The sequence below is a fragment of the Salmo trutta genome, chromosome 18 (assembly GCF_901001165.1).
Source record: "Salmo trutta chromosome 18, fSalTru1.1, whole genome shotgun sequence".
Classification (NCBI taxonomy): domain Eukaryota; kingdom Metazoa; phylum Chordata; class Actinopteri; order Salmoniformes; family Salmonidae; genus Salmo; species Salmo trutta.
Genome location: NC_042974.1, coordinates 30,414,577 through 30,436,292, shown reverse-complemented (window position 1 = coordinate 30,436,292; position 21,716 = coordinate 30,414,577). Strand labels below are relative to the sequence as shown.

At 46.6% G+C, this 21,716-nt stretch overlaps 1 protein-coding gene across 4 annotated transcripts in view; it reads right to left on the bottom strand.

Moving 5' to 3' along the window:
• LOC115153174 (latent-transforming growth factor beta-binding protein 1) overlaps positions 1–21,716 on the bottom strand; it is a 121,168-nt gene that overhangs the window by 45,805 nt on the left and 53,647 nt on the right. For 3 of the 4 annotated variants that reach the window (XM_029698310.1, XM_029698309.1, XM_029698311.1), the window contains exons 6-11: positions 15,548–15,751; positions 15,053–15,348; positions 13,835–13,934; positions 9,237–9,320; positions 4,562–4,684; positions 1,141–1,308 (exon numbers count right to left, since the gene is read on the bottom strand). In XM_029698310.1, coding sequence (XP_029554170.1) covers positions 1,141–1,308; positions 4,562–4,684; positions 9,237–9,320; positions 13,835–13,934; positions 15,053–15,348; positions 15,548–15,751 — 975 coding nt within the window. The remainder of the gene's footprint in view (positions 1–1,140; positions 1,309–4,561; positions 4,685–9,236; positions 9,321–13,834; positions 13,935–15,052; positions 15,349–15,547; positions 15,752–21,716) is intronic. The other variant, XM_029698312.1, reaches the window with a different exon arrangement.

Below are 21,716 nucleotides of genomic sequence, written 5' to 3'. Positions count from 1 at the left end.
CAAAGATTCACCTTCCAAGAGGACAACGAGCCTAAGCACACAGCCAAGACAACACAAGAGTGGCTTCAGGACAAGTCTCTGAATGTCCTTGAGTGGCCCAGCCAGAGCCCAGCCAATTGCAGTTAAACCACTACATTGATCGTGAAACAAATATATCAGATCAAACAGTAACTAATCCAGCTACCTTGGTAAACATTCCAACAAACGAAGAAAAATACATTGAAAGAGATACCTTAAAAAACCCTGCACTTCACATCAAGGTTAGTCCTGAAATGATTACACTAATCCTATATGTCTACTCAAGTTGATTTCCTGATTAAGGAGCACAAGTCTATAATTTACTCTTATAACAGCTCTTAATCTTACCCACAGAAATGTTCTCACATGGGGAAAAATGGACCCCATTCCAAGATATCATCCTCTAACTCTACCACCAACACTCTCTATAACAACCTGCTGTACCAAACTGCAAACCTGGAGGATCTGGCAACCAAAGGAATATGGCAACCCAGATTAATTTGACTGGTGTTGTTAATTAGGTCAAACGAGGTCATTTAGTAATGTCTCTCGGGGCCCAGACAGACAATACAGGCACAGGCGAAGAAAAGGGTTAGACTTGTTCCCAGATAAACTCCCAGGTCTAATGGAATGTTTGGCTCGACGTCATAAATGAAATAAGACAGACCTTTTTGAGTGGAAGTGTGAGGACTCAGCGAACAGCTTCTATCTATTTAGTGTGGCTGTGGTCCACATGATCTGCAGGCGTCTGCTATTGTATCACCAAGGCGAACACTGACCATAAAACCCGTACAGACTGCACTGACAGAGGGGGAGCCGTGGTGGAGTAAGGGGAGACAGTGGGAGTGTGGTGGTGGTGGTGGAGTAAGGGGAGACAGTGGGAGTGTGGTGGTGGTGGGGATTTAACTGCATCTAAAAGCATCTACTTGGCAAAGCAGTTAAACCACATGCACAGAGAGAGAGAGAGAGAGAGCGAGTGTCTGTGGGGGGGGGGGGGGGGGCGGATGAATGAATGCCATTGGTCCCATATTTCCATCTCTCAGTGTGAGATTGGTGGAATAGATGGATGGGTAGAGGTGTAGTCTGCCTGGAGCTCAGAGGTGCCGGCGTTGGGGACCTTACCTGTTCCTGGCAGGGGGCACTTGTCGCAGCGCGGGCCCCAGGCCTTGCCCACACTGCAGCAGCACAGCTGTTTGCTCAGCTGAGCAGGCACCGGGTGCAAACACTGCTTCCCCGAACTGACCAATCGGAAACAAGCCCCTTTCTCCTCGTGGACGGCAGGGGTGTCAGCTGAAGAGGTGTGGCGGAGGGTGGAGGGAGAGGGGAGAGGTGAGGTGCGCCACAGTGGGGGGGAGACACATACATGGGGGAGAGAAGAGAAATAAAGAGAAGAGAAATAAAGAAGTCCCCCTTCACCGGAATCCCCCCGCCCAACACAGAGTCCAGTAGTCACACATTTATAACAACGACATCAAAAATACCAAGAAAATTGTGAAACATCTCGGCGTAGTTAGCCGCTACCGCTGAGACATTTCATATCTTCGATGCAGGATTTTTGAGCAATGAAGAAAGTGTTGACTGAACTAAACGCTCAAACACAAAACACACGCGACACATGCAACATCGAAAGCTCTTTGGGTGGACACACATTGAGCGCTTCATGCCATTGCTTCATGCACTAGTTAGCAAAGTCAAACGCTGACTCAAATAACAGCATGCAGTCGGGTTGGTTGAGTGTTTCTGAATGGTGCCCATCATGAGGGGTTTAAGCAGCTCAAATCCTGAAGAGTGGAAACTGTGGTATGGCAAGGCACCAACGGAACAAAGACTCTAAGGCTTTGACCTCCAAGTAGAGCTAGAGCCATGCGATGTTCTTTCAGCATTTCTTCATTTTTCAATTGGTAAGTCATCCTATCAACGGCAAATCAGTGCTAACACAAATGGACCATGACGCTCCTTTATTTCTCTCTCACAACAGTCTCCAAAACCCAAAATGTGACTATGTTGTACCGTTCAGACCAAAAGCAGGCATTAATGAGTTCATGAACGAGTTTACAAGACATCATTCCAACAACAGTGAAAGGTAATAGCCTTTTCTTTACCAATTCCTGTACAAAAGGTCACAAAGGCTTGTTCCAAAGTTTTAATTCCTCTAACATTTTCCCCTTCAGGCAGTTTGCGTGGTGCATTGATATTCGTCAAAACAGGCGGAAAGAGTTCTCAGGTTTCCAGTCATTATGTTGACAAAGCTGAGCGTGTGTGAGCGTGTGTGAGCGTGTGTGTGTGTGTGTGTGTGTGTTACTGTTGGAAAGGAGGGCTCAAACCGCTGAACCACTGTCCCCCCCAAACCCTCTACAAAAATTGTGACGGCGCCTCTGAGTCTCACACTTCACAGCTCGGACACACGGCGGAAATCGTGCATGACAGGCAACAATAATTTTCGCTCTAGTCTCCACTCACTTCCCCAAACTCCATCCACCCCCTCCTCCCTCCTTCTTACCACCCACAGTAAAGTTGCCACCAATTAATACCAGTGACTACAAATCCCTGATGTGGCAGCACCACCGTGTTTAACACACTTGAGTCTTTTAGAGTCTCAGAGACGGTCCAGCTAAAAGTGCTATGGCTTGGCTATTGGGTTCAGTTGCTAAAGGCTAAACTAGAGCAGTCCCATGAATAAGCCAGTGAATGCCCCAACAATAGGATCTCTCCCTTTGTCAGATGTTGGGAGGTAGCTCAGTAGAGGGTAGTGGAGATATGAGATTGCTGGGGTTCTGTTAGATTGCCCTGGATGACCCTCCCTCCATTCAGTTGCTGTATTTGTGTCCCATCAAGTTACTCTATTTTGGAGCTTGATCACGTGTGGTTTGTGAACTTCAAGCAGTCATTATTTTTAACCTTTTGGTCAAGAATTTGTCTAAAATTGCAGTCTTGCACCAGTGGAATGTTTGATGACGTGTCAAAATCTCCAAATACAAATTAGTCAGAGATATTTTAAGTGCTACGCATGGAATGCATTGGTTTATTTTTGTTCTACGTTTAGTTGGACACAGGATGTACATGTCAAGTGTCATTCCGTGGTACACTAGGGCATTATTAGTGGCGCTCACAATGGGTACGCCAGTTTTGGTTGGTTACTGTTGCGGTCATGCACATTATAAGCCAATCAACACGCAAAGGCGCAGTACAGGGGAGGGTCAGGCTATATCCTGGTCCTTCATCAACACCAATATGTTTCTCTCCGAACGCCACTCTGCTTTTCAGCTCAGTAGAGAGCCAGAGTAACTCAGTAACTCAACACACACAGTGAGGGGAGAAGTCTAGACCTGACATTGGGGGTTCAATGACAGGCAACATATGCAGGGGAGGGGGCAGACACAATGGCTGATGTCATTGATGAATTTCAAACGCCTCCTTTTTCCATGTAAGAACAAAATGGTAGCAAGGCTCCTTGCCGTAGCCAGTGATGTTGATGAATGGCCACTCAGGTTTCATTAGCAATGAGATAAATAGAGGGGAACCAGGAATAGAAAAAAAACAAGAATGACAATGCACGCACGCACGAGCGCGCACACACACACACACACACACACACACACACACACACACACACACACACACACACACAGTGGTCGGACAAGGAGAGACAACGAGCTGACAGGGAAACACATGTTAGACCAGATTATATTGGAACAGTGATTAAAGGCCATCACTGTTCAATCGCTCTCCGACCAAAAACCCAGAGAACATAGAATCAGGTCAATAGGATTTTAATCCCTCAACCCTCCCTCTTTCCCTCCCTCCCTCTCTCCATCCGTCCCTCCTTCTGTCCCTCCCTCTTTCAGTGGAGAGAAATGAGATCTGTTGTTTTTTCAAATGCTGTGCCTTGTGTTCCATGCTCTGAGGGGAATCTGATTAATATGAAAAACACCATGCTTTTCATCCATGCATTTTCATCTGTTCCCACATTCGTATGCATTTCATCAAAACACAGCCTTTGCAGTACGATTTGCGGCATTCACAACATTCTTAGACTGCAATCCAGACTGGATGGGCTCAATTAATACAAATTCAAAGAAATGTATGGGAAACGTGTCACACCCAAATATGGCACTGAGAGAGAGAGAGGGGGAGGGAGAGAGAGAGAGGGAGGGAGAGAGAGAGAGAGGGAGGGAGAGAGAGATAGGGGGAGGGAGAGAGAGATAGGGGGAGGGAGAGAGAGAGAGGGAGGGAGGGAGAGAGAGAGGGAGAGAGAGAGAGAGAGAGAGAGGGAGGGAGGGAGGGAGAGAGAGAGAGAGGGAGGGAGGGAGAGAGAGAGAGAGAGGGAGGGAGGGAGGGAGGGAGAGAGAGAGGGAGGGAGAGAGAGAGAGGGAGGGAGAGAGAGAGAGAGAGAGAGGGAGGGAGAGAGAGAGAGAGAGAGAGGGAGGGAGGGAAAGAGAGAGAGAGAGAGGGAGGGAGAGAGAGAGAGAGAGAGAGAGAGAGAGAGGGAGGGAGAGAGAGAGGGAGAGAGGGAGGGAGAGAGAGAGAGAGAGAGAGGACTTACGGATACAGGTGGAGAGGGTGGGGTCAGGGATGAAGCCGGCCTTACAGCTGCACCTGTAACTACCCATGGTGTTCAGACAGTCTCCGTTGGGACACACGCCCTGCAGCTGGCACTCATTAAGATCTGCAACAGAACAACAAGGAGAGGAACAAAGTAATGCACTGTTGATATACATGTTACTGTTTATTACACAGTACAGAAAGGAACATGAGCTGAATGTGCATAGAATAGAGTTGTGTGCCAAACACAGCCTGTATGCCTGACACATATGAGTTGGCAACTCCACCGATTAGCATCATTTTATTTGTTTCTATGCATGAGTTTGTATAATAGCTCACAACAACCACCTTCATATCATAACCCTGGTGTAGCCGCATAACCCCGGTGTAGCTGCATAACCCCGGTGTAGCCGCATAACCCCGGTGTAGCCGCATAACCCCGGTGTAGCCGCATAACCCCGGTGTAGCCGCATAACCCCGGTGTAGCCGCATAACCCCGGTGTAGCCACTACATAACTGTTGTGGTCCAAGGCAGCCCCGTAGTTCTAGGTTATTAATGTGGAGTTGAAGAGACAGTTTCAGGTCTCAGGCATAAATCCTGGTTATGTAGTAACCTTACAGAAGAGCAGGTTGATTTCCTTAGTTCAAGGTCTGGGTTATGAGGCTGGCCGTGGGACTAACAGCTTCATGCTTTATGTCCTCGGGGGTTTGTTTACTGGTTCACTACAGCTGGGCTATGTCAGCCAGTCTCTAGAGCAGGGTTTCCCAAACTAGGTCCTCGGGACCCCAAGAGGTGCACGTTTTAGTTTTTTGCCCTAGCACTACACAGCTGATTCAAATAATCAACTAATCCTCAAGCTTTGATCATTTGAATCAGCTGTGTAGGGTTAAGGCAAAAAACAAAACATGCACCTCTTGGGGTCCCGAGGACCGAGTTTGGGAAACCCTGCTCTAGAGACAAACTTGTTCAGGAAGCAACAGCAGGGTAGACATAATATGTCCGGCTGGATGAAGGTCAACAGAATGCTCTCCCCAGTACTCTTCCTCATAACAGGAGACAAGGAGACTTTGTATCCCCTTCCAACTCAGCTGCCTCTTAGCTGTTTACATATATCTGGTTCATTTCTTCTGGTATCCAGTTTACAAGCGCAGTTTGTTATTGAGAGGGCTAAACACGAAGCATGTGTCTGAGTTATGTATCAAAAAGAGAGCTTTGTTTCCCCCTAATTCTGCTCAACAGGACACATATTTTCACTTTCTGTTGCAAAGTGAAAAGCAGAACAAGTAACAGCAGCACCGTGTACACAGAGAGTGTGCTAGACGCCTGACACTAAGTGGATCATGTCATGACAAGAGCAGCATCACATCACCGTGTGGTACTCTAACACCAGCCGACAGCATGATTTCCTTCCGTGTAAGTCATGAATATTTCAGCGGCTCCATCACGTCCAGGTCCATATCACAGGAGGCTCTGCTGTGCTCTGTAAAAGAATCACTAATCAGGGGCAGAGACGTCATTCCCAGTGACATTTCCCCTGGGGTGGGGTGAATGAGGGTGTTCCTTCCTGCCCTACAGGATAGATGATCCAAATCCCCTTTCTTTCTCAGGCAGATCTCAAGAGGAGAAAGATGTTTGCGTTAACATTCTTTTCTATGACACCCTCTGTCGGGAATATCAATGAATGGCAATTATCATCTACGGGACGCGGCGTGTACTCAAACACGTCTCCACTGGTGGTTTCACAGTTTCGACACCTGCACCGCTCCTCTGAGCCGCGCCCACCTGCGCTGTCAATCACCGCACTGACAGAATAATTACCCACAAGGCAATAAAACGGCCCAGCGGTGAACCGAGTGGAGGAGAGGTGAATTCACTATTTCTGGCCCCTTGGGGCCCCACAGACAGCGGCCAATTGTCTCTGATGACACATGGAGAAATGTGTCATGCTGGGTTGAGGAGAAGCATAGGAGCACAGCTACCATTGGAAATGAGACCCTGGTCTCAATGGTTCCCCTGGTTAAATAAAGTTGAATAAATCACTGCTCACTCATCACCTTAATCACTTTGTACTCAGATCCGCTGCCTGGGCTGGAACCAGAGCATGTGAGCAGAGTGAAGCAAGATGCACACCGCTCTCTTTTCAGATTCCACAATGATTCTTTAGTTGTGGACACCACATCACCACACTCCCTCTCTTGCTCTTGGTCCTCATCTTTGTAAGTCACCTTGATTTTTCACCTGTGTGTTTTATCCGTTTCTTTATGAAAATATTTAGCGAACCCCATGAGAGTAGCTAAAGCATGGGGTTACAGCCGCACACAAGTAGACCACAAACGTATGCTCCTCCGGGCATGCCCAGAGCTCGTGAAGCGAAGGCTACTGGAGTGAAACTGGAGCGGGCGAGAAGGCCGATGCTCCAGCCTTTGGGAATCTCGCTCCCTGCTCTAGGTCAAATTGGACACGCTCAACTCCTCGCTCAACTCCTCGCTCCAGCTCCGCTCACATACTCTGTCTGGGACGCACCTGCGCATTAGCCCCCACAACATTCAGCAGTGCCTGAGAAGTGCTAAACTAGAGTATGTGGGAGGGAGATTGGCTTGTCCAAGTGAAATCATACTGAACTTGACCATGCCTAAGACCACACCTTGCCCTACCCTCACCGCTTCAGAACTCAAATGGCTCACTAGGGAATTTAATCAGAACCTGGATCAGACCGGGACCAAACCGACTCCACACAACCAGCCAAGCAATCCTCTACCTTGTCTCCTTTTCCCTCCACATCTTATATTGGACACAGTCACACCATGTCCGGCGATTAGTAAACACACGTACCTAGCTCCAAGGAAAACAAATTGGAAATGAAATCCAAATCGGCCTTGTAAAAAAAGGGGAATAATAACGGGAACAGGATGTGGTGGATTACAGGGTGAGTCACAGCACCTCCACAGGAATAGCCAAGTCTGGGCTCCTGGGCCCTGGGCCGGCGCTCTGTTCTCCTCAGCCTGGCAGCTCTCCGACTAGGCAGCAAGCAGGCCTCAGCTCCCCTTTCAGAGCCCTTTCCGTCTGGCAAACACTTTGGCGTGGTGGCGCTGTGCCTCATGGCGAACTAGTGGAACCCTGGCAGATGCCCTCTATTGGTTGTGCCATGCACTACAGTACCAGTGCTATCAATGAATGGGATTCCTTTGAAGAGAGCAAGGAGTGATGCCAAATGATGTCCCCTGATATCTTCAATGTCTTCAATGTACCGTCCACTGTTCCAATATATAATTCTCAATGATGTGGAATAATGTAGTGTACTAAGTGTTGGGCAGTTGCTATTGTAGAAGAAATGCCACAAGCTCGATTTGAAGGAGAAGCCTTCACTATTTCAGAACCCCTCTCTGTAAGATCTGACCGTTCAAACAGCCAGCTATCATGGAGAGGAGCAGAGGTCCGGGTTTGCAGCTGAGATGATGAGACCGTTAAAGGTTATAAATGATTTCTGAGAAAGTGAGCAGTCATAAGTACCTGAGCAGAGGCCTGTGGCCCATTTGGGTCCCACCCAGACACTGAGGCTGGCCTTCTCTCTCTCTCTCCATCTTTCCCTCTCTATCTCCGTCTCCCTCTCTCTCCCCTTGAATGGAGTGCTGAGTGAATATTTTAAGATGGCGCCGACATACATGGCAGCTTTGCTTCTAGCAGCAACTTTTCAGTATTTTTTGTGTGTGTGCGTGTTATTTCTTACATTATTAGCCCAGAACGGGTTTTTTTTGCATCACTACATACAGACGGAAATAACTTTCAGATATCAGAACGCGAGTAACTCACCAGCATTCCAACCAGAAATACAACTTTCCAGAATTGGATCCTTTGTGACAAGCACTTCGCTACACCCGCAATAACATCTGTTAAATATGTGACCAATAAAATGTGATTTGATTTGAACGGGCCACAGTAGGTTCAAAAGTCGCTGGCGCAGAGCAGGCTTGATTTAGAGTGACTCCCCTGAAAGTGGCCAGGCCCGCCAGCCCTGATGTATTGTAGTCATCGCTCGCTATCATATTCAAATTCAATACAGATTAGGGAAATCTATCAAATATGGCACCTGCCTCTTTTTCCTCTCTCTCCTGCATGGCTGTTATGGTGTTTGGGGTCCTGTTAAAGCAGGATTGATCACTGACGAGCGAGTGGAGCAGGTCAGGAGGAGAAAGAAAATAAGAAGAAAAACATTCATCCTTGATGGATTTCAGGCAGCTCTGGGAGACAACAAATGGTGCTAGCACACTAGGGTTGTAAATGAAGAATATACTCTCTCGCCTCAGAGTTGGCTGAGTCAGTGCGTCTGTGGAGGACTGGAAGGTGAGGGACCAGCAGAGGGTGCTGTGTACAGGTAGACAGGCCCACACCGCCCAAGGAAGGAGCAGAGCAGAGTAGAGCGCACAGGACACCAACACAAAGCGAGAGAATTACATCATTGTCAAAACAAAGCATATTCATTCCCGTTTCTGGTTTGTAGCCCTGCTCTCTGGCAGGGTTCGATGTGGCTGGTGACAAATCATTTCTTTAAGGCTCCTTTCTCTTGGCGAAGTCCTCCTCCATGCTAAGAGACGCTCTCTGTGTGGGAAAACACAAGCAAAACAATGCCAGCGGTCGACGCAGAGAGGTTGAACAAGAGGTGGACCGCAGCTCTTACCTTGGCAGTGGGAATTATTGATGCGCTTGTATCCCTGGGGGCAGTCCATCGCCTGTCTGGATCCTCCTGCTGTCAGAGGAATAGCTGGAGAGAAGAGAGAGAGAGAGAGAGTTCTTTGTTTTGACGTCCATCATTCCATCTCTGAGACTTATATGACCGAGAGCAATATAGCTAAAGTATATACGCTTCACTCTCTCACATTGACACATTTGAGGACATGCCAAGGTTTTTGAAATGCATAAGCATTTTCTACTGATACTTTGGGGATTCCTTCTGAGTAGACAGCATTTGATGACTCATCCAGAATTGTTTAGGAAGGAGGAAGGCCACTCTGACAGTCTCTACTCTGACCTGTTCAACACAAACACGATCCATCAAACAAACACCTTGAGTAAGAACCAGTGTTTCATCTGACACACGTGCATGCATGCGTACAACACACACACACACACACACACAGACACACAGACACACACACACACACACACACACACACACACACACACAGACACACACACAGACACACACACACACAATTGAGTTTATCGCACTGGAAGTGTCACCTAGAACAGTTACATAGTTTATCATGACTCCAGGCTAGAGGTGGCGTCAGGAAACCTGCCAAGGATAAAAAACATCACACTTGGTTTTCATTGATGACAGGTTGCTTAATAATCCCACTTTGATCTGAAATCACGAATGCATGCTATTGTCCTCCTGACGCAGACCTCTCAGCTTACCAGCATTGTCTGATAGCTGTTTAAGGACAAGAATAGGGATCTCAAGCTTACCTCTAGGGAAAATGAGAATCATGGCAAAATAAAAACATTTTTGCTCCCATATGGATTTGGAGCACAAGCATCCATTATAAGAAAACAAAATGAAAGGGAAAATATGGGTAAAACCCCCCTTCTCTCACGTGATGTACACATGCACGGCAACTGATCAAACCCATGAACAAACACTTCCTCTCATGCATTCAACTTTCTTATCCCCGGCCACACAAGCCTCAAGGACAAAACACTGTGCAAAAACACCCTCCTACCTCCGCTTCCAAATGCCAAACATCATGTAGCCTTACTGTTTCATTTCCAAAGGTTGACATTAATTGCTTTCATTGTAAAAACTTAACGAATGGAGCTAACATCTGTTAATTAAGACTCTGGTTGAGTTCCAATGGGTTGACAGGGGATGAGGGAGGAAGAGAGCCCGAGGGCACAGTCAGAGTCCTCAAAGAGGAACCATTAAACCGCATTGCCCATGGTACCGCTGGCTCAGAATAAATCAAACCATTTCAAAGCTGATGGGTGATTGCAGATGGAGAGTTAACTCAAAGTCCACTTACGGTAATAAGGGAAGAATCTAGATCTACTCTGGCAGACGGAAGTACTGATGGATGGCTTTTCAGGCCCCGTAACAGGGTGGCACCCAAATACCTAAAAGCAGATTGATAACTTGCTAGCCTTGTCAACAGGGAACAAGGCTGTGTTTGTTTGCGCGTAAGCCAATCTATTTAACAGCGAAAACTGTCTCCGGGGCATAATGTGGCTGTTAACACGGCGCCCACACATAAATACTAACCTCACGCCCCTGCCATTCCTGACTCCCAACACAACCAGACAGTAAGTACACTGAGCCTCCTTTGTACCTTTCAATAACAGGAGACTTCTGGGAACAAACTGGTGAAGGCCTTTAGGTTTTGTTCAGTGTGGAAGCCAGGGAAGTAATGGTAGAAAAAAATGTGTGGTGATTTCTGACCTTGAAAGAGTCTACCTGTCAGGTAAGACAGCAGTACAAACTAACCAAGTTAAACGTGATTCTCAGGCCCAACAGGGAAAAGACTCCCTGACATAAAATGAGAGTTAATGAAAAAGCTGCCATAAGAGTATTTGATAATGATTAAAGCACAGTTATTTCATCTCCAAAGTGCACTGAGGGCACAGAGTACTTTGATGCCTGTCTGATTGAGGCAGACTAATAGTCTTTTTCTGGGTTACAAATGAGTTTTTTGTATGAGCTCTTCTTGAGTACAAGCTATTCACGTGAGGATATCCACCGCCCTCCAGTTAACTGATGAAAACATATTTCTAACCACGTCTCACCCCCGTCTCCTTCCACCATCCCCTCAGTCCCCCAGGCTCTCAACCATCCCATAGCTTTGGTATGAAAGAAACAAAGATCATTCTTTAAGCAGCACCCTTGGGAGATGGTTGGAATGGGCTAATGCAAACATGGGCCTAACCTTCCCCCACTGGGTAACAACAAGCTAAAATAGACCAGGAAGAGAAAGACAGGACAGCCACATGAGAACACAGACTACTGGTAGGGAGACATCCAGGTTTTTCTTTTTTTAACAGATCTCTTCTCAAAATAAACCCACAGGGCCAAAAAACACAAGGGTCATATTATGTTCTCAAATGAATGTGACTCTGCGACTTTATTTTTGCCTGTTGCCAGCTGATACAAGCGACTGGGCAACTCATGAGAGTGCATTATTTTTTATTTGACCTTTACTTAACTAGGCAAGTCAAAGCTAGGATTTTCATTGAAGGTAGGTTAGCAGTGCCTCAAGAGCAGCTGCTCTGAAATGACTGGGCTGGACATTCTGCTGTAACTAGGCTACATTGTGTAATGTGTCTCAGGTGATGAGAGAGAGGCTGTGTCATGTTTATTTGAAAACAGATCTCCACATTTCTCAGTCCTAGCATATTTTTTAGCATCCCAGCATAGTTCAAAATGTTTCCAGAGCTATAAACGCAAAAAGGCAAAAGATCAAGATTATGTGTCTGGGTTTCAGTCTGGGTTTGTACAAATGATTATTTTACCAAATATGGATGATACAAGCACGGCAATGTTGTAACGCTCGTCTGGGGGTAAGAGAGGGAATGATTTTCAACTATTGTAGCCCTTTACACTTGTGCCCATATACGGGTTGAAAATGGCAGATTTGGGCACTGATAAGCCCCTAAATTAGAAGGCAGTGGCTGTACAGTAACATGCTATAAATTACGTCAGAGATCAGGCTCTGCGCTTCACAGCTCCGTATGGGTTTTGACTGACAGCCGTTCTGAATTTGAGCACCGCACGTGACAAGAAGACGCCCCCATCCCTCCCGCTAATTGGGCAACTTTAGCAATTCTTTTGTAGTCTGAGTCAGGGAACTGCTGTAAAGTAAGATGACTCGTTGTATTCTGAAAGATGAGACGTTGAGGATTATAATAAATACCGCTTTGAAGTCATACAAGCAGCCAAACACCCGTGAGTCCAAACGTGCACTTCACATTTCTATATCATAAAACTCATGTCATATACAGTGGCAGATTTTTTTATCCGTGTTAGATGTACAGTTACAAGATGACATGGCATTAAACCCATGGTTGTTCTAAACAGAATGAGCCTACGTTTGTCTATTGTGAAGAAAAGCTGCCGCAGAACACACACCTGAATCCACTCATGACTCCTTTCTACACACACCAAAATGACAATCTGCTTCTCTGAATTGCCCTGTGAAAGCCTAACACCGTAAGATCGGATTTTAGAACTTATAGCTTGTCATGTTTTTGGGCTGTTTTTGGATTGCATAAACAACAGTAATTGTGTGATGGCTGAGATGCAGGGTTGTGTTCCAAACAAAACAACTACAAGCGTGCTTGTTCTAGTTCCTCAACAACACAGCTAGGAGAGCTCAAAAAAAGCACTTTGTAGTTGAAGACTTCTTTGAGTCATAAAAGTGCACTGAAATTACTTAGGAATTGTGCACACTTTGGAGAGGTGTGTGTGACCACTTGGAGACACCAGTTAGTCCTCTCACTCAAACTCTTGCAACTTTTTTGTTCTTATGTTGCACCTGTAACCGATGTGAAATGGCTAGCTAGTTAGCGGTGGTGCGCACTAATAGCGTTTCAATCGGTGACGTCACTCGCTCTGAGACTTGGAGAAGTTGTTCCCCTTGCTCTGTAAGGGCCGCGGCTTTTGTGGCGCGATGGGTAACGATGCTTCGAGGGTGGCTGTTGTCTATGTGTTCAGAGGGTCCCTGGTTCGAGCCCAGGTAGGGTCGAGGAGAGGGACGGAAGCTATACTGTTACACACCTGCCCCACATTTTCCAGAAATATTCTGATCATGTTACTGAATGTATCCAGAGTATTTTCAGATTTCGTTGACAACAAATGTGACGAAAAGTACAGTAAATGTAAAATGCACGTAAAATCAACAGTGTAATGTTTGGATTCAGTCTTGTGTCAGGTGAACTGTTGTGTCCTTAACTTTGGCCTAATCGTTTTCCCATAAACTCCAAACTGTTCCGTTTCAATTGCTACCATGCCTGCATACGCTTTTCATACTTCTTCTGTAATAAACATGAACATTTAGCCCTATCCATATAGGCCAATTCCCACCAGTGTAAAAGGTAACAAGAAAGTTTTTAGAGGATTACCATGACTGGACATCAGGGGTGGACAATACACCAGGGGTCCGCTAATTGGAACATAACTCTGGGTCTGTTTGCTATGTGAGTCAGCACATTCACACTTGCGTGTCTTCACTGAATTCTACCATTTCTCCAACCCCCATCATTTCCTTGTATTACATCGGTACTTACATGGTTTTGGGCACTTCTGGCATTTGTGGAACCCCCAGGATGTTCCGATGCTCTGACAGCATTCCTCTTGCTTGCTGAGACCAGGGAGGGCCTTGCCGCACTGGCATTTATAAGAGAAAGAGATAATGAGAGAGAAATAGAGAATAGAGAATGAGAAAAAGAGAGAGAGAGAGAGAGAGAGAGAGAGAGAGAGAGAAATAGAGAAAGGGAGAGAGAGAGAGAGAGAGAGAGAGAGAGAGAGAGAGAGAGAGAGAGAGAGAAATAGAGAATAGAGAATGAGAAAGAGAGAGAGAGAGAGAGAGAGAGAGAGAGAGAGAGAGAAATAGAGAAATAGAGAAAGGGAGAGGAAAGGAACAGCAGAGAGAAAGACTGAGTGAGAAAGTTCAGTATTTTCAGCCGGGAAAAAAACTCCCTCCATATTCCTCCATTTGGCTGGCTGAAGTAAAAAAAAAGCTGCACAACAACGCCTCACGACATCAGCATCACACAATGCCCATCTGTCACTCCAACTCCAACTCTCAGACAGAACAGCTCTATTATAGAACACATCCTGTCGCCAAGCCTCCCTCAGATGGACACACACTGATAAGGGAACGGTCCTCGGCGCCTCGCCTGCTGATGGAACCTTATCACCACAACGTCAATTTGACTGCAAAATTTAAACCAAATTGAATGGTGATCTGGAGTGGATAAGATGGGCGGGTTGCCAATGCTGCTAATAACTTTGGATGTATTTAAGCACCGGCCTGGGTTATGGGGCTATTTCTAAGATGGGAAAAGTTGCTTGGTGTTGATAAGATCTTTATTGTCTGGGTATAAACCTAGCAGGCTGAAAAATGACAGGAAGGCTCTTACACCTGCATTGATTTAAATTGAGGCATGGTTGTTTTTTCCCCTTTAAACACACATCAATTTAGATTAGCGTAGATTAGTTTGATGCACAAACAGCTACTTTGATTGTAGTTTTTCCAATGCAAAGAATGATAAATGGCTGGCATTGAAGCAGGACTCATTAACCACAAATCCTAACAAACTCTCCCCCTCTTATTTCCACTCTCTTTCTCCAACCCCCACCTTTCCCCTTGTCCTTCTCTAACCTGTCTTCCAATACTCTCAATCTGCACTCTCAACACTTCCAGTTTTCCTCTCTCTACCCCACTCTTCACCTCCATCCCTCCTCTCTCTCCATCCCTCCCCTCCCCCCTGTCCCACTCTGACCTGTGTGCCAGTGGTCTCTTGGAAGCAGCGTCCCAGCTGGCTGTTGGAGACAGGCTGGTACTGGGGGACGTAGCTCTGCTGGTTGGGGTAGATGATGTTGTGTCCCTGCTGCTGGATCTTCTGGCTGCTCTCTGAGTGGTGGTAGGTGTAGTGGGACTGGGTCTGGGAGCGGCCATTCTGCCCATTGCCTTTCACCTTCTGCCCATTGGCATCTAGCTGGGAGACCTGGTGGATCTGCACCGAGGCCTCTGGAGGATGCTTCACGTGGATGTTCACGATGCTGGGGGCATATTTCACTAGGGGAAACAAGGGAAAGAGGAAACGTTGGGTCAAAGTTATTGAAAAGAGCAACTTAATGTTCCCCAACTGCACTTTAGATGTACACTTACTGGATACTCCTTCGTATTTGTACCTCTATGCCTTTGGATGAAAAACTAACATTTTCGAGAAATCATCCGTAACGCCACGTTTTTGGACTCAGTCTCTCCATCTTACCAGGGTTCTGTCCATTGCTGAAGGTGAGAGGCAGAGTGTGAGTGGAGTGAATCTGGGACGTCTGCTGCTGTCCATTCTGGCGCTGCTGCCCATTCCCGTTCTGAACAGGCATCTGGCAGAACTTCCCTGTGAAGGTAGGCGGGCACTGACACTTGTCCCTGGTGCTGCACTTTCCACCATTCATGCAGGGAAGATGGCATACCACTAAAAAACACAAAGAATGTGAAGTTTAGCCAGCTGTGTCCACAGGTGACAGCGAACCCAATGATATTACACACACACACACTCTGAGCATTTCACAGCAGTTTATTGTTGGAAACATTTTTTTGACTCGGAGGCTGATCAACCTTTAAACAAAGAGCAAGTAGACAAAACAACCACTGTTTATGAACTTTGTTTGACATTTCTCGATGAGTTATCGTCTTCCAATATTGTTTTCTTCTCTGAGTGCTCTCTCTCTCTCTCCCACTCCAGCTTCCATATGCCAAAGACCTCCTCTAGGAGGTTTGTGCTTTGGCACACAAAGATATGAAGCAGGAATCCCAAGCTGCAACATTAAAAAGCATGATGGATCCATCCAGACCCAGGAGAACAAAGCATGTGTTGTTCAGCCATCGTTCACGTCTCTGTCCTCGTCTTCCAGGGTTCTACGCCATTACACATTCAGCTCAGTGTCCAAACACTGCCTGGCTCCCCCACCATCAATATTCATCACAAAGAAGCAAGGAGGTGGATGGCAAATGACCCATTACACCTGGAGACTGCATAATTCCTCAGCAAACCTGGCTTAATTGAGGAGCCTGTGATGTATTCATGTATTCAGCCCTAGGATGTGTTTTCCATCCTGACTCTGACAGTCATGAAGCGCTCAGCCTGGTTCTGAGGGAGACCTCAGGCCCAGATAAGGCTGCTTGAGGCAAAGACCCAAAACAAATGACAGAGGTGTGACCAGGAAAGTATTACTCTCCAGAGGGGGCAATAACACACAAATGCCTTGATGTTCATACTCGAAATTGACTAAGTGTTCTATTCTCCCCTTTTTTTTGTTTACCATCTCTCCCAACCCATCATTCACACCTACAGTCTCACTTTTCTCGTTCTCTCTCTGTCTCAGAGTTGTCAGTCACCCAAGGCTTATTCATCCACAAAGGAATTTCTTCATATCTCCAGCTAGTCTCCGCACGCGTCGCACATGCCACCACACCCCTCAGCTCACCGCGCACCACACGCCAGATTTAAAGAAACAAAAACAAATGAGAAATATAGAATCTAAATGAGAACTTTAAAGGCTCCATTCAGGCTGAAGGACCTTCTGTCGAGGGTTTGTTTGCCGAGCCGTCCTCTGAAAATGTCTGAGGGAACTGAACCCCCCCCCCAGTGTATTTGAAATATGTGTCAATGGCGTGTGGGTTGCCAGCATGAATCAAACTGTCAGTCCAACCAGCAGACAGAGAGGCGGTCTCTCTCTCTCTCAAATGGGAATACCTGCTGCCTACGGGGAACACCACAGTTTCTGCCGTCTAGGCTTCCTGGGTCTGTCGTTCTTTCTACCAGTGCAGAAATCTCCTCAGCAAACCGCGAGTCGATTGCTCAATTGAGCGAGAGAGAACTAGTAACCACGCCTCTTCTGGCACTCTATTGCACGTTGTAGTAAAGCATGTCAAACAAAGGTACACAGCAGAAATTCCTGGTGGTGTTACGTGTTATAATGTTTCACGCCTACAGGTCATTTAAATCACACACTTTTCAGACCTTCAGAGGTAACCTTAGACATTAGCCTCACGCTAGTGTTTCAAAATGAAAAGGTGTTTCAAATTCATTGAAAGAGGCATTCAAGTTTATTATAGAGAAAGTTATACATGTTCCAACTATAGTAACAACATTCCTATAGTAGCTTTTTGTCCTGTGACCTATAGTCTTTGTGTCCAGTGCCTCCGGGTCACTACCATACTGCACACATACTGTATCCATGTTTTTTGTTTAATTTAGTGTGTTTTTCCTAGAAAAGGACAGGCAAGGTTTGGTAGGATTTGCAGCGGTGACACAATGACAGCTGTAATAAATCTGCCTCTCCCCAACCCTCTCATTATGGTGACTACAACACCGCTCCCAAACCTCACATCCCTGCTGCCTCTGATTCTATCTGGCCCATACAGGGACCTGCTCTACAGTTCTGTTTGAAGTCCTCTCTGACTCTGCCCTTCCCCAGCACCAGTCCCCTCGCAGGCCTGACCCATGTCATTACCATGCAGCTGGTGGTATTAGGAGCATCAGGTGACATCCTGTTTGATATGCAAAGACATCTCAGGGACTACGGGTTATTGTTTACATATGGGATGTCTGGAAGAGACAGCATCCATGTAAAATGGGCTTTGGGAGAGTATATATGTCTAATCAAACTGGTTGACAAAACGTTTGCCACACTTGTACTAAGACTGGTCATTTGAACAGAGCAGGATCTACACATAATAATCATGGGTTTGGTGGGACCCAAATCAAACCGTATTGGATGAGTACGTAGGGTTACTCATTTTTCCTGACCACGTGACCTGACACCTCCAGTCTCTTTGAATGAGGTTTATTCTGGCATTAAAAATGGCAGTCACAATGCCTAATGTGATGAGTAACTGTGTCTCTTGTAGACTGACATCCGGTTTGCCCTCCTCCTCCGCAGCCCTCAGTATGATGTCATAGAGCTTCCACCAGAAGCCACAGCTGTGGTTCCCAGAGCCTAATGAGATCATTACTACATAGACTGCTTACCGGGGTGAATGGCCACCAAAACCACCTCACTTCATCTGGTGGAACGCGTTTTGTCAACCCATCCCCTAGAACCACTAACCACACCATAATGGTCTTGTTGTGGGCGGGAAACCAGCTACTGGAGCTGTCTGTGCCAAAAGATCACAGGGTGGGAAGGGAAGTGCCACTCTTTCAAACAGCCATTTAACTTTATCAGACCTGATCTGATTGACTTCTTTTTTTACAATTAATAGCAATGTCAACATGTCATGACAGCAGTGATACAGTGTACATGGTTTGGTTTTATGATCAGTGCAAAGGTTTTTAAAATATGAACTGCCTACATTGCCTTAATCAGCTGAGTCAGAGAGAGTGACCTCAGTACCTCAGTTCCAAAATCAGCCACAGTCTTATGCGCTCCAGATGTTTCCTCTGACTACCACAGAATAAAAGAGTTTAAGGAGACTATTTCACCTGGTGGACTGTGGACACACACACACACACACAGATGTACACAGATACAGTTAACACAAATACTCCAACGGCAGGGCCGCAACGTTCACTAGAGACGGGGGGGACATGTCCCCCACACATTCTGAAATTGCATTTTTGTCCCCCCCAGGTTTATCACTGGAATGTGATCCAAACGAGGCAACGGTGTGCTTTAGGACCACGCGGACGCCTCCGAGAGGTCGGTAGGCTGTTTTGTGTGTTTAGCCGACTGGATACATATTTTTTTAAATAATAATAATTATGCCCCCCCCCACTTCTAAAGCCAAAGTTGCGCCCCTGACAAACACACACACAACCACACTGACTAATTTCCTCCTCATCCACTAAATGGTTGAGAGTGGTAAGTGAGAGAGGGAAAGAGAGGGACGACTGGAGCCCTGGAGCCCTGGAAGTTGTTCATTAACGCAGGCTGCTGTGCTCCCTCCGCAGGCCAGGGATGTGTGATTAGAGGAGGCTGGGTCAGCAGCAACACAGTGTAGGGTCCCTGGGTGCCTAATGAGATTTTAAGACGTGGTGTCTGGCATTTCACAGAAAAATCCCACTTAGTGGTTAGAGCAGTGAGGCAGGTTGGCCCAGACAAGGCAACCCTAGACTCACGAGAGAGGCTAGCGCCTGGTGTTTACTGCGGGCACAGGATCTGGCAACCAGAGAAGCCCCCATCGCTTCCCACTCCACCGCAGGCAGCCCATCCACTGAGACTGTAAAAACAGGGCAGCGCTTCCCTGCCTCCCAGGTAGGGATGACTAAAAAAATGCAATCTACAAAGAAGAAAACAAAACTTGGAGGGAGGAAATGACAGTGCGGTGATTATAATCTAATGAAATCTGACAAGGAGGAAATGACAGATACCAGAGGAGCAGTTGACTCCAGCCATCTCCAGCTCCATATAAGGCTGGAGCTGCACAGCTCATAAACTCTCCAGCACGCTCCGCCACTGGCAACCGCGGGACTCTCCCCTTCCTCCATAGCTACAGGTTTTATTCTTCACCAGATGATCACCCAGCCATAACTTGCGTACGTGGGAGCGAAGGGAGCCTATAAAACTCAGTGAAAGTGTTTCAGTTAAATACCTGGCACTCTCCTTTACAAGGCAGACAGAGAGAGAGCTGCAGACTTGTTTCTTTCCCCGGGAGCCTCACATGCTTTCAATTAGGCACTGACCAAACACCTGATTACACTCCTTTGGCCCAGTGAAAGCCTAAACGCACTATTACTGTGTAATGCTCATTAATCAAGTCTCATACAGGACTCCAGACACATAGGCCTCCAGACAACTACCTCCACCCAAAGTCAACACGGACGTCCAAAAAATGGAATGGGATCCCCTCCATTCCGGTCCTTCTCACCTCTGTAAAAACTGAACAGGTTACCTGAGTAATTAGAACATTTATGGAAATTATCCTGAGAGCTGAGGAAATCTATCAGCTTCTTTCTTTACCTCTTCCCTGAAATGGGACATACACTACATGGCCAAAAGTATGGGGACACCTGCTCGTCAAGCATCTCGTTCCAAAATCATGGGCGTTAATATGGAGTTGGTCCCCTCTTTGCTGCTATAACAGCCTCCACTTTTCTGGGATGGCTTTCCACTAGATGTTGGAACATTGCTGCGGGGACTTGCTTCCATTCAGCCACAAGAGCATTAGTGAGGTCGGGCACTGATGTTGGGTGATTAGGCTTGGCTCGCAGTCGGCGTTCCAATTCATCCCAAAGGTGTTCGAAGGAATTGAGGTCAGGGCTCTGTGCTTGCCAGTCAGGTTCTTCCACACCAATCTCGACAAACCATTTCTGTATGGACCTTGCTTTGTGCACGGGGGCATTGTCATGCTGAAACAGGAAAGGGCCTTCCCCACCAAACTTTACAGTTGGCACTATGCATTGAGGCAGGTAGCGTTCTCCTGGCTGCCAGATGGTTAAGCGTGATTCATCACTCCAGAGAACGTGTTTCCAATGCTCCAGAGTCCAATGGTGGCAAGCTTTACAACACTCCAGCCAAAGTTTGGCATTCTGCATGGTGATCTTAGGATTGTGTGTGGCTGCTTGGCCATTTCATGAAGCTCCCGACAAACAGTTCTTATGTTGACGTTGCTTCCAGAGGCAGTTTGAAACTTAGTAGTGAGTGATGTAACCAAGGACAGACAATTTTTACCTTGCTACGCGCTTCAGCAGTCGACGGTCCCGTTCTGTGAGCTTGTGTGGCCTACCACTTCGCGGCTGAGCTATTATTGCTCCTAAACGTTGCCACTTCACAATAACAGCACTTACAGTTGACCGGGGCAGCTCTAACAGTGCAGAAATCTGAGGAACTGACTTGTTGGAAAGGTGGCATCCTATGACGGAGTCACATTGAAAGTCACTGAGCTCTTCAGTAGTGGCCATTCTACTGCCAATGTTTGTCTATGGCGATTGCATGGCTGTGTACTCAATTTTATACACCTATCAGCAACGGGTGTGACTGAAATAGCTGAATTCACAAATTTGAAGGGATGTCCACATACTTTTGGCCATGTCGTGTATTTGTAGAGGTGCTGTATGAAGAAAAGGGGTAAAGGAAGATATAAAATGCTTCCCTCCATCTCACCTCCATCTTGAGTTCAATCGAGTACAGGTTTAACTGAATGAACAACAGAGACAGATTGCAAAATAGAATTGTATTAAATAGTTTGGGATATGGCCTTGTCTCTGAGGAATGCAGTTTGAAGGAAGTTGCTAACTAGCGCTAGTACAATTGCTAACTAACGCTAGTTAGCATTGGCTCGCAAAACTACCTCTAACTTCCTTCATTCTGGACACAAAGACATAAAAATGGTATCCATCAGTCCCTCTGACTCTGCCAAAATCCCAAAGTATCTCTAAGGGTAGTATAGCTGGTGGTGGTGGGAGATGGATGGTTGGGAAGTATCTCTTTAAGGGT